Source organism: Crinia signifera, chromosome 11 (assembly GCF_055691185.1).
Source record: "Crinia signifera chromosome 11, ASM5569118v1, whole genome shotgun sequence".
Taxonomy (NCBI): domain Eukaryota; kingdom Metazoa; phylum Chordata; class Amphibia; order Anura; family Myobatrachidae; genus Crinia; species Crinia signifera.
In genome coordinates, this window is record NC_139227.1 from 72,867,000 (window position 1) to 72,883,262 (window position 16,263).

The window sequence follows — 16,263 nt, forward strand, 5'->3', positions numbered from 1 at the left end:
AGCTTTAGGCAGCTGCCTAGGGCGCCGGCCACTGGAGGGCGCCTCTTCAGCCCAACAATTAAATCAGCAGCAGCATTCTAAAAACTGTCCCTGGTCCCTGCTGCTGGCGATGGCTGCCTAGCGCTGGTGGTGAGACACTGGTCCCAGAAGATGCCGCCTGCCCCTCACCATTGGCGTCAGTGGGGAACAGTGCCTCTGTGGCAGCAGCGCTACGCAGTCAGCGGCTGCAGCAGGGACTAGGGACGGATCTCCCTGCCAGTCGCAGAAGAAGGAACCGCTGCACGGGTCCTGACCTGTGCAGCGGTGAGTGGCACCAGCGAGGTGAGTGTCACCTCCTATACCTCCCGCCACCCCCCAGCCCCGGGTAATGATGCCGGGCATCACCCCCCGCCCCAAAACACAGCGGCGGGCTGCCGGCGCAATCACCGGCACCCCCCGTGTACAGCTGCCGGGTGAGCATCACAGCTCCCCCCCCCCCTAGCGTCGCGGCGGGCTGCCGCCTCAATCAGCAGCTCCCCCCCTCCTGTACAGCGTCCGGGGGGCGGGTGGGCACCGGAGCGCCCCAGGCGGGGGAGGGGGGGGGGCGCTCCGGTGCCTAGCACCGGCACTTGGTAAACAAATGTCAAGCCCTGTGAATGGTTTCCTCCGCTCTCTTCATCCATTACTGCAGACACGTTCTTCCCAGCCGCTCTACTGACTTCTCGGTTTAACACTCCATTGGAGATAAGAGCCTCCTTGGGGTGGAAATACTTGTAGTAAACATTTCTTACAACGGAATCTGTGTTTACCATAATGCCATACTCCTCAAGAAAAAAGTTGATATTGGTATCATATTTGGCCTCTCCTCCCTCCCCTAGCATCACCAGAATGTCACCACCTTAAAATACGGTACATCCAATTTGCATCAGATAAATCACATGAGATTCATCTGATGCAAATTGGATGTAAAAAATGGCACATCATGTTTCAAATTGGATGTAGCCTTCCTGGGAAGCTGCCGGGGAAGTTCAAGGGAAATCAGATGCAATTTATAGGTCAGACAAATCTTTCTAGTGTATGGGGGCCTTCAGAGTCAGAGAGAACCTGAGAAATATGACTGGGAATTGCAATTAACACGTCGGATGTGGACTGCTGCTTTGAAGTTGGATATCTCCAGTTCCCCAGGGCCGATATTCAAAATCCTGGTATCCCTGGAAAAAGGGGATCCTCAGCTATCAGCATAGGGCCATTATACACCTGGGGCCCCTGGGCAAGTGCCCATTGAGCCCATACGAAAAGACGGCCCTGATGTGCGGTACTCTGCTCACACACAGTACAGGTCTGTGATATAAGTCACACTAGAGCAGTGGTTCTCAAACTGTGGGTCCTGACCCCAAAGTGGGTCCCGACCCCTCAGCATGGGGTCACGACTCCATGTTGATGACCATCAGATTAATGTTTCTGTGGAGGGGGGTCAGGGGATAACTCATTAAGTAAACACTCTGTGCTTCCCTCTTCGATCCCCGTTTCCCCCTTTTACACCCCCTCATTACCCACTGCCTCCCTATTACAATAGCAGCCACTTCACTTCACTGACCACACATGTGGTGGCCATTTTGTGGTAACTTGCTGGGGTCCTGTAATAATTTTTATTGTCTGACCGGGTCCCCGAGCAAAATAGTTTGAGAACCCCTGCACTAGAGCATCAGACTGTCAGTTATTGACAGCCTGGTGCCATTTTGGGGGAGGGAAGTGTTGCCACCATTGATGGGGATGGACAAGGGGCCTGATTGAGAGTTGATTGTATAGTATAGATCTAATTGCAATCCCCTGACAATTTGAGTGACCATGGGTCGCGCATACAGCTTGGATTCAGTAATGCATACAGAGGCCTCCTTCTGCATTACCACATTAGAGCTATCGCTGCTGATTTCATTTATGCAGCAACTATAGCTCCATCCACATCAGGACGTACGTTAAGGCCTAATTCACACTAAGTGATGCTGGCCACAGCCGATATAGTTAACAATCGGCCGATATTGAGTGTGCACACTGAACGATATTGGTAAATGATGGGTCATTAACGATGCACGAGAGTGAGCATGGTTAATGATATTGAGTGTTAAAAGTATTTTAAAAGATAATGGGGGACATTTACCAAAATGGATTCGTAGAAAAAAGGTGTATTCGTAGGGAGAAATACACCTTTTTTTTACGAATTTGTATTTTCGGGATTTACAATCCCAAAAATACAACAATTCGTAGTCCTAAAGATGGAACATTCGTATTTGTATTTACAAATACGAATGTCCTACACCATCGATAGAATACGACAGAAATCACCATTCAAAAGAATGGTGATTCCTGATGTACTAAGCAGCCGTACTGACAATACGGCTGCTAAGTGGTGTGAAACACCCACGCAAATACGACAGGAAAATAGAACACCATTTTCCTGTTCTATTTGCGTTTTAGCCTGCACGGATCAGTCAGATCCGTGCAGGCTTCAGTGTAAAAAAAATAGAAAAATTAAATAAATAAAAAAAAAACGGCGTGGGGTCCCCCCCACAGCCGAAACCAGCACCAGGCTGAAGGAGCCGGGCCGGTAATTAAAAATCAGGGAACCCGACAAATAGGGGTTCCCCGATTTTTAACAACCAGCCCCAGGCTCCAGGTCTGGGGCTGGTTCCCAAAATACGGGGGACAAAATGACTAGGGGTCCCCCGTATTTCAAGAACCAGTCCCAGGCACAACCAGCCAGCAGGGTAATGCCACAGCCGGGGGGAGACTTTTTATACAAGTCCCCCCGGCCAAAACATTAACCCCCTGACCGGTCAGCCTGGCCAGGGGCCCTGGGTGAGTGGGGACCCCCCCAATGAAGGGGTCCCCCCCTCCAGGACTTACCTGACCAGGCTGAAGCCTGGTACTGTCCCCGATGCCCCTGGGCGGTGGGCATCGGGCTGATTATGGTGTAAAAAAAAGACTAATCTATTGTTTTTTACTGTGGCACTACAAGTGCCAGCAAGCCTCCCCAGCAAGCTGGGACTTGGAGAACCACAAGTCCCAGCCTGCTGGGCATTAAAGGGCCCGCTGGTACTTGTAGTTCCACAGTTAAAAAAATAGTACACAAAACACACTGACACACTTTTAAAATAAAACTTTAATACATACATTACACACATACTAATACTTACCTATCTTCTTCCCGTAGGTAGCCCTGGTCCTGATGTCCTCCAGTCCTGTGTCGGCGTTCCTCTTCATGTCGACGTCCTTCTTCAAGTCGACGTCCCTGTCGGCGATGGCGTCCGGTGTCCGGGTCCGACGAAATCCATGGAAGAAGCTGTGGAAGGAAACCATACTCACCTGTCCCAGCGCGACGTAGTCCAGGTAAGTGTCTTGTCAAAAAAACAAACCGAACACCCCGAAACCAGCCGGACAGAGAGCCGCACGGTGTTTGTTTACATCGTGCGGCTCCGCCTCCCGAATGCCGCTATTGGCCGCCTTGCGGCCTAGCGGCTCCTGATTGGCCGCTAGGCCGCAAGGCGGCCAATAGCGGCATTCGGGAGGCGGAGCCGCACGATGTACACAGAGTACCGTGCGGCTCTCTGTCCGGCTGGTTTCGGGGTGTTCGGTTTGTTTTTTTGACAAGACACTTACCTGGACTACGTCGCCCCGGGACAGGTGAGTATGGTTTCCTTCCACAGCTTCCACATGGATTTCGTCGGACCCGGACACCGGACGCCATCGCCGACAGGGACGTCGACTTGAAGAAGGACGTCGACATGAAGAGGAACGCCGACACAGGACTGGAGGACATCAGGACCAGGGCTACCTACGGGAAGAAGATAGGTAAGTATTAGTATGTGTGTAATGTATGTATTAAAGTTTTATTTTAACCCCTTCCCGACGCAGCATGTTTTTGCCTTCCTGACAGAGGCCTTTTTTTCAAATCTGACGTATCACTTACAGTAAGTGGGGATAACTTTTTTTTGTTTTTACTTATCCCAGTGATTTTGAGACTGTTTTCCCGTGACACATTGTACTTTAAATTAGTGGTAAATTTTGGTCGATACAGGTTTTTTTTTTGTGAAAAATACCAAAATGTCGTAAAAAAATGGAACATTTTGGTATTTGCAAAATGTAAAATTTTCTGCTTGTGAGACAAATAATCATACCACTCAAAATAGTTAATAACTAACATAGACCATATCTAAACTTTATTTTTAAATCATTATTTCAACCGCCTTTAATTTTTTTGGACACTAGGGGGCAGCAGAGTCTAAATTTTACACATCACACATTAAAACGCTGTTTTTGGCTGTTCACGTTTGAACAGCCAATCGCAGCGATCGCCCATGATGGGGGGCATAGCTGCCCCCCCTGGGCAATGAGGGAGGATGTCTGCTGTCAGGGACAGCAGACATCGTCCCTCTGTCACCGCGTCTGTAGACGCGGTGGCACTTTTAAGTCATGACGTACATGTACGTCATGTGTCGGGAAGTACATCCCGGCCATGACGTACATGTACGTCAAATGTCGGGAAGGGGTTAAAAGTGTGTCAGTGTGTTTTGTGTACTATTTTTTTAACTGTGGAACTACAAGTACCAGCGGGCCCTTTAATGCCCAGCAGGCTGGGACTTGTGGTTCTCCAAGTCCCAGCTTGCTGGGGAGGCTTGCTGGCACTTGTAGTGCCACAGTAAAAAACAATAGATTAGTCTTTTTTTTACACCATAATCAGCCCGATGCCCACCGCCCAGGGGCATCGGGGACAGTACCAGGCTTCAGCCTGGTCAGGTAAGTCCTGGAGGGGGGGGACCCCTTCATTGGGGGGGGTCCCCACTCCCCCAGGGCCCCTGGCCAGGCTGACCGGTCAGGGGGTTAATGTTTTGGCCGGGGGGACTTGTATAAAAAGTCTCCCCCCGGCTGTGGCATTACCCTGCTGGCTGGTTGTGCCTGGGACTGGTTCTTGAAATACGGGGGACCCCTAGTCATTTTGTCCCCCGTATTTTGGGAACCAGCCCCGGACCTGGAGCCTGGGGCTGGTTGTTAAAAATCGGGGAACCCCTATTTGTCGGGTTCCCTGATTTTTAATTACCGGCCCCCGGCTCCTTCTGCCTGGTGCTGGTTACAGCTGTGGGGGGGACCCCACGCTGGTTTTTATTAAAATTTATTTTTTTTTCTATTTTTTTTTTTACACACTGCAGCCTGCACGGATCTGACTGATCCGTGCAGACTGCTACAAATAATTTGTATTAGCGGCCGTATATATGTGCCGCTAATACGAATCATTACACCATCGGAGGGTTACAAAGCAGTCGTATCTGACTGCTTTGTAATTTCCCCTCCGGAACACGACTTTGCATACGACTTAAACAGTCGTATGCAGACGTAGGGGAAATACCAATACGAAAAACTAGGTTTTTCATATTGGTAAATTTCCCCCAATAGCTCAGAAAGACCTTTCTGAGCATAATCATTTATAATATCGTCTAATGTGTATGGGTCTTAAATCTGTGCTTTCTGCTGCATAGTGTCATGTTGTTATTGGGCCTATGTACCTGTTCCTACAATGTCTAGATCTACAGTCATATGGTCGACAGGGTCCAAAGGTCGACACTGAAAAGGTTGACAGGGTCAAAAAGGTCAACAGGGTCAAAAGGTTGACATGGTTAAAAGGTCGACATGTTTTTTTGTGTCGATGTCAACATGGACACCGTCTAAGTGTAGCACATCCTCTCGCATGGCTCGCTACGCTCGCTGTGCTTTGGGCTCGGCACACTATTATATTCTCCCTCCATGCCGTAGTGGATGGTAGGGTATGAATTACTGCCTGTCGGCACGTCGGCTCAAAATTTCGTAAAAAAAAATGCATGTTGACTTTTTTCATGTCAACCTTGTCCATGCCGACCTTTTGATCATGTCGACATTTTGTCCATATCGACATTTTGACCCTGTCGACCATTAGTGAGCGACCTTATGAATGTCGACCTAGAGTCAATCTATCATGAGTCTGGATACCCTTATTCTTCTATGTTGTTTACAAAGGGCAATGTCTCTAGTTACAGATGTATGAGCCTAATTCAGCCTGGGTTGCTAATGGCTGCTCAGGCTGAAATAGCGACTGAAAACTTAGTGAATGCTTTCTAATTGCAATCCAGTGCCGATTTGACGAACAGGAAGAGCCAGCATTGGGGGGCAGAATTGTGCTATTTGCTGGGTGTAGTTGGAAAAATGTAGGCGTGGCCAGGCATTTTTAGAGTGGGTCTGTGACATCAGTGATGACCACTTCCAGACAGTGACATCAAGGGGGATGGGGTGGGGGGTACTTTTTATCCAGGCCTGAGTCTGCAGGAGGTTGCAGGGAGCCTGGACAGTGGGGAGAGAGATGAAAGGCTGCTGTCAGTGCCTCTCTCCCCAGCTCAGCACATACTGCTCCATCTTCAATAGAACTCCCATCTTAGTAAATTTACCCCATGGTGTCTTGTATAACACCCATGACCCACGGCTCTGGAGGGCTGCTTATTGAGAATTATGCTTCCGATGCATTCATGCATTACGCAAACAATGTGGAACATACTGTATGGGTTACTCAGTGTGTTATATCCAAGCAGTTACATTTTTGCCCAAACTTTTCCTTGCAGCTTCCAAAGGGGCATACACACGGGGCAATTTTAAGCTGTTTTCTAAGAAATCTTACTAGATTGCTTAGAAATAAAGTACTGATCACTCTGTGTTTGTATACCCCTGAGCAGGGGCAGATCTAGGAGAAAATTACAAGGGGGCACCATAATAGGGGATGGGAGGGGGCATGGCCGGTGCTAGGCACCGGAGCGCCCCAGTCGGGGAGGGGGGGGGGTACCCCGGCGCTCAATCACTTACCCGCTCTAGGGGGGCCGCCTGCTGGGTCCAGTGATGCGGCGAATGGCACTGTGCCGTTCCGGGGGGGGGGTGGGCTTGCCGTGCGATGCGGCACTGGCCGCCGCAACTCTCCCCAGGGGAGGGGGGTGTTCGGCGCCGTGATGTACCAGGAGGGGGGAGCTTGGCGGGTGGTACGGGTCGTTGTGACGCAACGCTCCCCAGGGAGGGGGGCGGCTTGCTGGTTGATGCAGCGTGGGGGGGTCCAGCTCCAAACTGCCGCCACCCAGCGGCCGGCGCCCTAGGCAAATGGTTAGCCTATAAAAAGCTGACAGGGCGAAATGCGCATCGGCAGTTTGCTCTGCTAACCGTTCTTATATCAGTCCTATGTATTTATATGTCTAAATGTCTAATATCTTGTCATGTATGAATTTGTAGTATAAGAGCAGTACCGGAACACGGAGACCGCAAGTGCAGTATATCAGCGTGTACCTCAGGCGCTGACATGCAGGCACATTGCAGGGATTAGATCCCTAATAGCGGGCGGTACTAGCCGGGATTGATCCACTGCATGCCTTGGCGCGTGTGTATTAACGACATGCAAGAACATTGCAGGGATCAGATCCCTAACAGCGGGTGTCACTAGCCGGGACCCATTCACTACACGCTCCGGCGCGTGTGTGTGGTTAACTTGACCTTGTAAAACTGCCGGCATTTGGCAGTTTTGTGCAAAATACCCCAGCATCAATAGCGCTATTAAAAACATATGAAGCGCAGTTTTATAACTAATACATTGGTGCACACCACAGATTGCGAGCGCTATTAAGCGTGAAAGTGGAATATAAATAGCACCAGCTATTATAAGACTGAGAGCACAACTTGATGTAAAATTGCACCCAAGCCTAATCATGGTCCGTGACACCAAGCATTAATATAAGTGTTGATCCTGAAATTAAAGATATGTACACAGTGTGTCTGACAAACTACTAAGCATACTATCCTGTATACACACCGTGACATTATTGTGCCAACCTGCACCACTGCATATGTGAATTGACACCCCATACGTTGTACCTATAGGCAGTTTACTGGGCCACACGGCAGGTTACTACCTTTATATCATCCATACAATTTAAGGGCATCGTGTTTAAATACAATTGTAACACTGTGTGACTAGCGTACTCTCTGATCATAATTGATACAGAAGCTAGGATCTGCTCACAGTGTGTTTGGACGCACAGTACAGACAGCAAGACGACTATGGCAGGTATTCAATGCCTGCTCTGGGAGCTGCAGCGAATCCTGTGTAGGATTCGCTGCACTTTCTCCCCAATTCTCCCTGTAGGGAGATTCGCCGGGCAGCCGCCCGTTCACCCTATTCAACGCCTCAGGGGCTCTCTGCCCCTGGCGGCGAATTTTAACCCCCCCCCCGGCGAATGCCACCGGGGAGCTGGGGGACGGCTGCAGGCAGGGAGATGAAAGCCTCCCTGCCTGCGCTGGACACTGCGGGGGTGAAGGAGGGCTGTGGGGGACAGAGGGAGAGCCCCCAGAGCTGGCAGGGGGCTGTGTTAGGGAGCCGCTACACACTGGTCCCGATCGTGCATGTGTAATGATCGGGACGAGTGTGCAGTGAATATATGAATATTAATGAGCGGCTCCCGGCTCGGCCCCCTGCTGGTGAATGTGTAAAAAAAAAAATATATTGCTAAAAAATATATATATATATATTCATGTGCTGCAAGCACATGAATAAAAATAGCATGCCCCTTCACAGAAGAAAAAATCAGATTTTTTGACACCAAAATAAAAAACGCTTTATTTTCAAAGATCACATTCCAGTTCTCCAGAAAAAGATGACAAATGTAAAATGGAGAATCCGGGGAAAATCACTGGAGAAAGCAGTTCTCCACTTCAGCATTGAATACACTCTTGGCGAATTCCACTAAAAACCCCATTGAAAACCACTGGTGAATCGCGGAGAATCACAAACAGAGAATCGCCAGACATTCGCTCTTCATTTGCAGAGAATTGTGTCCATTGAATAGGGCGAATTTTTTTTCCAGTGAGAAAATCCCCTGTAAACCCGGGGAATTGCCTGATTCCCCAGAAAATATGGAGAATCAGAGGCATTGGATACTGGCCTATAAAATACTCATGTGGCATTACTACAATGTATCTAGCAGGTAGCAACATATACTGAATTGTTGCAAACATGACAAGTGTGAATATCAGCAAACACAAACTCCCCACATGAGAGGAGATTGCTTATAAAACCATTAAAACACACTATATAATTAGACATTTGACTCTAGATTGGGATTAGAACCATTTATTACATACATTTGTACTGAAATAATATACACTATACTTACCTGCATGATAAGCGGGATCTATAAATGAAATTAAACTAAACAACTACGGTTAGCAGAGAGCTATTTTAATCTTTCATAACTTTTTTTTTCCTCTGTATCTCACATCTTTCTGTTTTTAATATTTTCGCCACTGTAATTCCTGATACAGGGAAACAGATTATCAGGTCAAGCATAAGTAATAAAAATTATATATTATTGCTGTAATAAATTATGGCCTGTGAGTGACATGAATAAAAATAAAATATAAAAAGTATTTTCACTTATTAAAGGTACAGCACAATTTTTAGTCACTTTGTTGACACTATGAATGAGGAGTGCGTCACACTAAACTGATTTGCTTTTCTTCTATCTGTATTCTAGATATATTAAATCAGTTGACGGCACCCTCAACCAAGTGGGGCAGATTTATATATAATAAATCCCCATTGGTGGGACTATCTCCATTCATAATTGCAAACATTTCCAAAAATTTATAAAATTGACCACAGATGGTGAGGGTCGCCCACTTTCTCTAAATGCCTAAGGCTGCCTAGTGGTGGCGCCGGCCCTGGGAGGGGGAGTGTTAGTGGTGCCAATGTGTACACTCAGAGAGCGGAGAAAGAGAGAGAGAGAGGGAAGGAATGGGTATAAAAATAGGCCCTGGCATTTAAAGTACACAGGCCCACCTTGGCATCAAAAGTGAAGGATGTAGTTGTGTGTACGCGCAGACGGCAGCGCGAGATTTCAAATAGTGAGGACCTGCTGCAGTGCAGTGCTCTGAATACAGTCGGGCAGCTCGCCGCTCTCTGCCCGGCTGTCAATGCTTTCTTCCTGGTGGCAGCAGCTCAACGGCACATGCCCGGTTATATGAATCCTCCACAGCCCTTCAGCGATAGCAATGCTCGATCCACTCTTCTCTATGGCCTGATTAGATTTTGCTCCCGAAAATCGGGTCCCTCTCCTGCCCCCCCCCTCCCCCGGAAAAGGAGGTAACCCTCCCGGATAACGGTGCGCCCCCCCGTATCTCCCCTATGTCAACGGTAATTTCTCGCGATTCACAGCCTTTTGGGGATAAAGATGCGAATTGCATCATATAGCCCTGACCCGAATCGAAGACCCGCAATTTGCAGTACCCGGGATTTGCAGAACTGGGGGTGGGGCTTGATGATGTCTACACCAGGCTCAGCCTCACGAAGCAGGAGGTTTTTTTCCACAAGGGAAAGAAATCAGGCGCTACGGCAGTAGCTGTGATTCTAAGGTAAGCAGCTGCTCAAAAATGGGGGGGGGGGGGTAGTCAATCCCCGCCTAGAGAAAAGGATGCACAAACAATCATGCACAAGGCATGTGAGCCTTTTTGACTTTTGATAAAGCTGCAGTTGGCAGTGAAACGCAGGACCTAAAAGTGTACCATGTATCATTGCCCAGTGTGGACTTATTTTGGATACCAGGTACCCCTTTGCCATCAAACTACCTCCGTGTGTGGCGGACACTGCTCTACAAGTCCCCCGGTGGCAAAACACCATCCAGCCAACCAAGTGGGAAGGACCCTGTGAGCAGAAGCCCCTTCCAGTGACATTCCATCTCCTGGCGGACACCACATCCTGGACCACCCTGGTGGCTATAACCCAATATAGCCCACCAGGGCAGATTACCAGTAGAATAGCGGAAGCCCATGGTTCATCTCTACCTCCAAACGGCTTACAAAATACCGTGATCAATAATGAGGACTAACACCGTTTGTCACAAAAGTGGACTTTCCTGGAATAAAAAGGTCACGCAAATACCGGTAAAGTGCACTTACCAGTGACCCACTATACCCCATTGTTCTAATTTGTGTCCCCCTGGGCCAATTCACATTTCCTATTTTCCTGTGGCGTGAATTTAATACCTATTTTTATTGTGTATTGTAATGTGCATTTATTATATATTGTTTATATGTTTGTTTTTATCATAGTAAAATTATTTCATATTCATTTCATTGGTTTAATTTTATTAAGCGCTGCTCACATGCCTTGTGCATGATTGTTTGTGCATCCAGCCTCACGAAGTGCTGCTGACAGTCTCCTCTCCGGGCTTCTCAAGGACCTGTGCTAACCAGAACCCTGGTTAGCACAGATCGCCCATACACACTTCGCTACATGTATATGGGCGATGTAGCCGATGAGAAGCCCACAGGCTATTTCCTTAACCTGCATCACTCAGCATGCAGGCTAGGAAAATCGCGGCATGTGGGTTCAGGGTTTTAGGAAGTGTTCTCTCTGCAGGGGAGATTGGAACGGTCAGCACATAGAATTATCAGCAGGATTATGCCCTTAAATGTTATTAATTTGCACAGAAGATAGAAGTAGGAGCCTGTTCATTTACTTATAATATACCATATATAATGTTTGGTTTCATCCTGGCTCTAACATTTAATTTACATGAAGCAAAGATGTGCTTACTACAATTTAGGATTCATAATATGGAAGACAGTAGACATATTGCTTAGAATTGTACTTGGAGGAGATTGAGACATGTATCTGTAATCATTTACCAATTATCTCAGATCAGTAAAACCACATAACTATTTTCTGGTATCAAATTCCACATGGCAGCTCTCCTGATGATTGGGAATGGACTAATGGACAATGGCCTTCCTCTCTGCCTCAGGCCTGTCCTCTTCAGAACCAATATGGATACGGGTTTGCTCCTTTGTGGAGCTGGTGGTATGTCTGCACTCTAAGAGAATTTAGATGTATATGATCCGCAGATCAAATCCCCACATTGGATCGGTTCGCGGGGGTGCAGTTCCCAAACAGTGATAGTTAGGCAATAAACAGGAAGAAAAAAGGACTGTTGTTTAGGGAACGCACTTGGACAAAAAATTAATCACATAAAATTTAACTTTTAATGAGTTATATTGTTAAAAGGTCCCATTATATAACATGGTGGGAAGCCGCAGTGAATTTAAAGAGGTTAAAATCATACGCACAAACATATACACACAGATGGTGTTTAGGTGATAAAGAATTGAGGAAAAAGTGATCCTAAAAAGATCTTGACTGGAGAATGTCAGTTTTATTTATTAAGCAGATTTTCAATGTGTGGAGAAAATAATTTATTTATTGTCTAGAGGATGTTGTTATTATTTCATAAATACCTCTGACAATAAAAATTCTTGTGTTTGGTACCCAAAATGTGTTTTTACTATTAGGTCACTGATACTTTGGTTGACTCTCAGCTAATCCGCTAAAGAGTCATGGGCACTTTAAATGCATGAGGCCCAGGGGTAGATGGGGACCAATATACATCTACCCCTGGGCCTCATGCATTTAAAGTGCCCATGACTCTTTAGCGGATTAGCTGAGAGTCAACCAAAGTATCAGTGACCTAATAGTAAAAACACATTTTGGGTACCAAACACAAGAATTTTTATTGTCAGAGGTATTTATAAAATAACAACATCCTCTAGACAATAAATAAATTATTTTCTCCACACATTGAAAATCTGCTTAATAAATAAAACTGACATTCTCCAGTCAAGATCTTTTTAGGATCACTTTTTCCTCAATTCTTTATCACCTAAACACCATCTGTGTGTATATGTTTGTGCGTATGATTTTAACCTCTTTAAATTCACTGCGGCTTCCCACCATGTTATATAATGGGACCTTTTAACAATATAACTCATTAAAAGTTAAATTTTATGTGATTAATTTTTTGTCCAAGTGCGTTCCCTAAACAACAGTCCTTTTTTCTTCCTGTTTATTGCTCTTCAGAACCAAGACATAATCAAGATTTTACAAACAGATAAAGTGATGAAACAGTGATCTCAGAATCATACTGTAGGCTAAGCAGAACTGGGGGTCAAGCCTGAACATTATTGGTCACACCTCCATCACATCATGTTAGGGGCTCCAAAGCAACACTAACCTCACCCCCTTCATCCACCCCTACAATTTATTGACCCCCCACCCCTCAAAAACATACGCAGACCTCCCAATTATTCGCTGCAGCAAAAAAGGGGCAGAGCTACAGGTGGAGGGGGTGGGGCATTGGGTAGAGAGGGCAGAACTGAGTGCCGCGACTAGGGTTACCTCCACCCATAGGGTTATCTCCAACCAACCTGAGCAGCTGGGCAGACCCCGAACTGACAAAGCCAATATGTCGTCGTCGTTGTGTCCCCCCAGCGCCGGGCACTGCAACCCGGGAGGGACAGCGGGACAGTCTGCAATCAGCTGGACAGTTGGGAGGTATGTATAGCAGTGGCGGTTTTACCTATGGGCTGCAGGACTACAGATCCCCCAGGTAAAATCTGCCACTGTGCCCTGAATAAGTGAGGCCTCTATGTGCTACTTTGGCTGCAGCCCATAAAATCCGCCATCTGTGGATTGTGCCAACATTAATAGGACAGCACTCCCACAAAGCAATTAAATACCCTCCATAATGTCTTTTCCTTCCTCCCCTTTACTTGAAAGTCAGTCAGCTTTGCTATTTACCATAGTGCACATTTGCATGTGTAGCAGTAATTAATTAAGCCGCACAGAGCAGCATGTGTGTGCATGACACAACACAACGAGCTCACAACCCCTGAATGAAGTACAGATACTTTAATAAACAGAAACAGTATTAAAGCATATTGCACTGAAAGCCATGTCTGCAATGTAATTGGCCTAGGCACGTGTTTATAGGGGAATTTAAATTAAATGTGCTATTGTATGTCTGAAGCTATTCAGTTAGCTGCGGGTTTCTGCCCACACTCTCCTGAGGTGTAAGCAGAAACCCAACAAAACTAGTTCCGTAATGTGAGCTGGCGGCTTACCCCCGCTAACAGCAACGCACTCGGAATTTAAGCTGAGGATTAAAGGTACAGTAGCATAAATGTTTCACTTTGAACAGATATTAATTATTGTATGTAAACCCTTCTTATTAGTGGTGCCGTTTTTATAGCTTATTATAAATTAATTAATTTATTTACCATATCTTCCCATTTATGGGAAGCACTCTCCATATATTAAATAAAATAGCAGCAGGCTAATGATTGATTAAACTAATAATGGCCTTCCTCTCTCTCACACAGGACTGCCCTCTTGAGAACGGAGACATTGTCGAGATTTTGCAAACTGGGCATCATCATTTCGCAGTATATGTAGGCAACGGCTATATTGTTCATATAACAGGTATTCTTAATGACAAGATAAGACCGATAACCCATATACCTACAATTCTCCAATCTTGTGCACCATCTACAAAATCCAAAAAGTTGAACCTCTATTTGCCTATTCTGATAAAAAAAAATGCTTAGAATCAGCGAATCTGTACTTTTAACGTGTAGTGTTTTGTCATTCCCTGGCAAAATCGGGTGCCGGATGACTGACAGACAGTTGGGATTCCAACAGTCATTACACCAACGTCGGAATCCTGACTGTTAAAACCCTGACACTCGGTTTCCCAATGGCCAGCGGCTATTTTCCCTCATGGGGGTCCATGACCCCCACAGAGGGAGAATAGAATAGGTGGCGAGGGTAGCAAGCCACTGTGCCCGCAGCGTTGCAAACGCAGCAAGCCCAGCAAGCCCAGACAGGGCTCCGTTGCGCTCACCCCGCTATCTGATTCCGATTTCGGGCTAATAACTGTCGAAATCCCAACTGTCGGTGTGCTATACCACACCCGGCAAAATCTACCAATTGGCGGATTGGCATGAGAACGGGGAATCGTCACATTGACAGACATGTTAAAACAATTGAATATGTTCCATTGCTTGTCTTGCTTCTTATCACTAAGGTACGCTGGTTGGGATGGGGGATGATGCCCTTCATGGAGACTCTGTCGTGGTTGAGAAGACAATGTTGGAGGCGGAAGTAAAGGGCCACAGCTACAAAGTGAACAACATTTATGAAGGAGACCTGATCCCAGTGCCCAAGGATGAGGTGGTCAGTTCAGCTCTGCAAACAGTGGGCGAGAGTAAACCATATGGGTCCAGCTGCCAAGATTTTGCTCTTGAACTGAAATTTGGGCGTGAAAACCTGGATGTTGTAAGTGTTCATGAATTTTGATATATGGAAAATGGCCACAAAGACCATATCAATAATACCCCTCCATCCTGTCTTACCCCTCCACTCGCCACCACCGCCGCCATGTCTGTGGTCGTGACTAGCAGACCTGTGACTTGTCTGCTTCCCAGCGCTCCTCTTGGCTCCTGCTGCTAATGAAAGATGACCTTCACAAAATGGCTGCCCCCAACCGTAGACCATTTTTAAGGAGCATGTGGAGGCTGTCGCCTTCTCTAGCATCCTCAAAATCTCTCTGCTGTAAGGGGGTGGACATTTTTTGAGGGCTATTTATTCATTAGCAGCAGGAGCAGCAGGAGCAAGAAGGAGCACTGGGATAGCAGACAAGTAGATCGGCGAGTCCTAGCGGCAGCAAGCAGAGGGTTAAAGCAGGTCCTGGCGGCAGTGCAGTGCAGCGATAGCCCCCGCAGACCCCTGGCGCCCACACTTATTCAGTGCCTCCCCACCACTGCGGGGTCTGCGCGGGGCTATTGTTATGTCACTGGTAGTATTGCTGGAGGGAGAAGCCAAGATGTAAACACTTATTGTTAGACGACCTACAGTAGCATAACCTACCCCCCCTCCATCCAAATAAACAAAATATGTGGGATATGGATTCCTATAGCTTTATTATTTTACTAGTTTAAGGGTCCAGGGAAATAGGTCACCTCAGTCTCCATCTTCAATTGGTTCCAACACCTCCCTGGTTCTGCCTTTTGCTATTCACCTAACCTCTGTCATGGCACTGTCCCAATTCTATTGCATCTTCGTTCCGACCCCCCTGCTTTCATACTTTAGTACAGAAAAAACAGAAATTGAAACAGCGCTGTGCAAAATAAATCACTTATTTATTAATATAAAAAAATAAAATAATTAAAATATATTAAAAGCCAGCAGTAACAAACAATTTAAACACGCACATAAACAGCTTTATTATCCCCTTAATCTTCTGTAATGAAGGTTAGTGCAGGCATGCAATTTGTATCCAAGTGAATTTGCTTATTGCCAGTTAGTATGGTAGTAAGCCCTATTGGTTAAACTCAGTCCCA

The 16,263-nt window shown here is 46.6% G+C and overlaps 1 protein-coding gene across 2 annotated transcripts in view; it reads left to right on the plus strand.

Moving 5' to 3' along the window:
• Positions 1 to 16,263, plus strand: part of LOC146045736 (uncharacterized) — a 70,259-nt gene that overhangs the window by 35,074 nt on the left and 18,922 nt on the right. For both annotated transcript variants that reach the window (XM_083164777.1, XM_083164776.1), the window contains exons 2-3: positions 14,245 to 14,344; positions 14,949 to 15,199. In XM_083164777.1, coding sequence (XP_083020903.1) covers positions 14,245 to 14,344; positions 14,949 to 15,199 — 351 coding nt within the window. The remainder of the gene's footprint in view (positions 1 to 14,244; positions 14,345 to 14,948; positions 15,200 to 16,263) is intronic.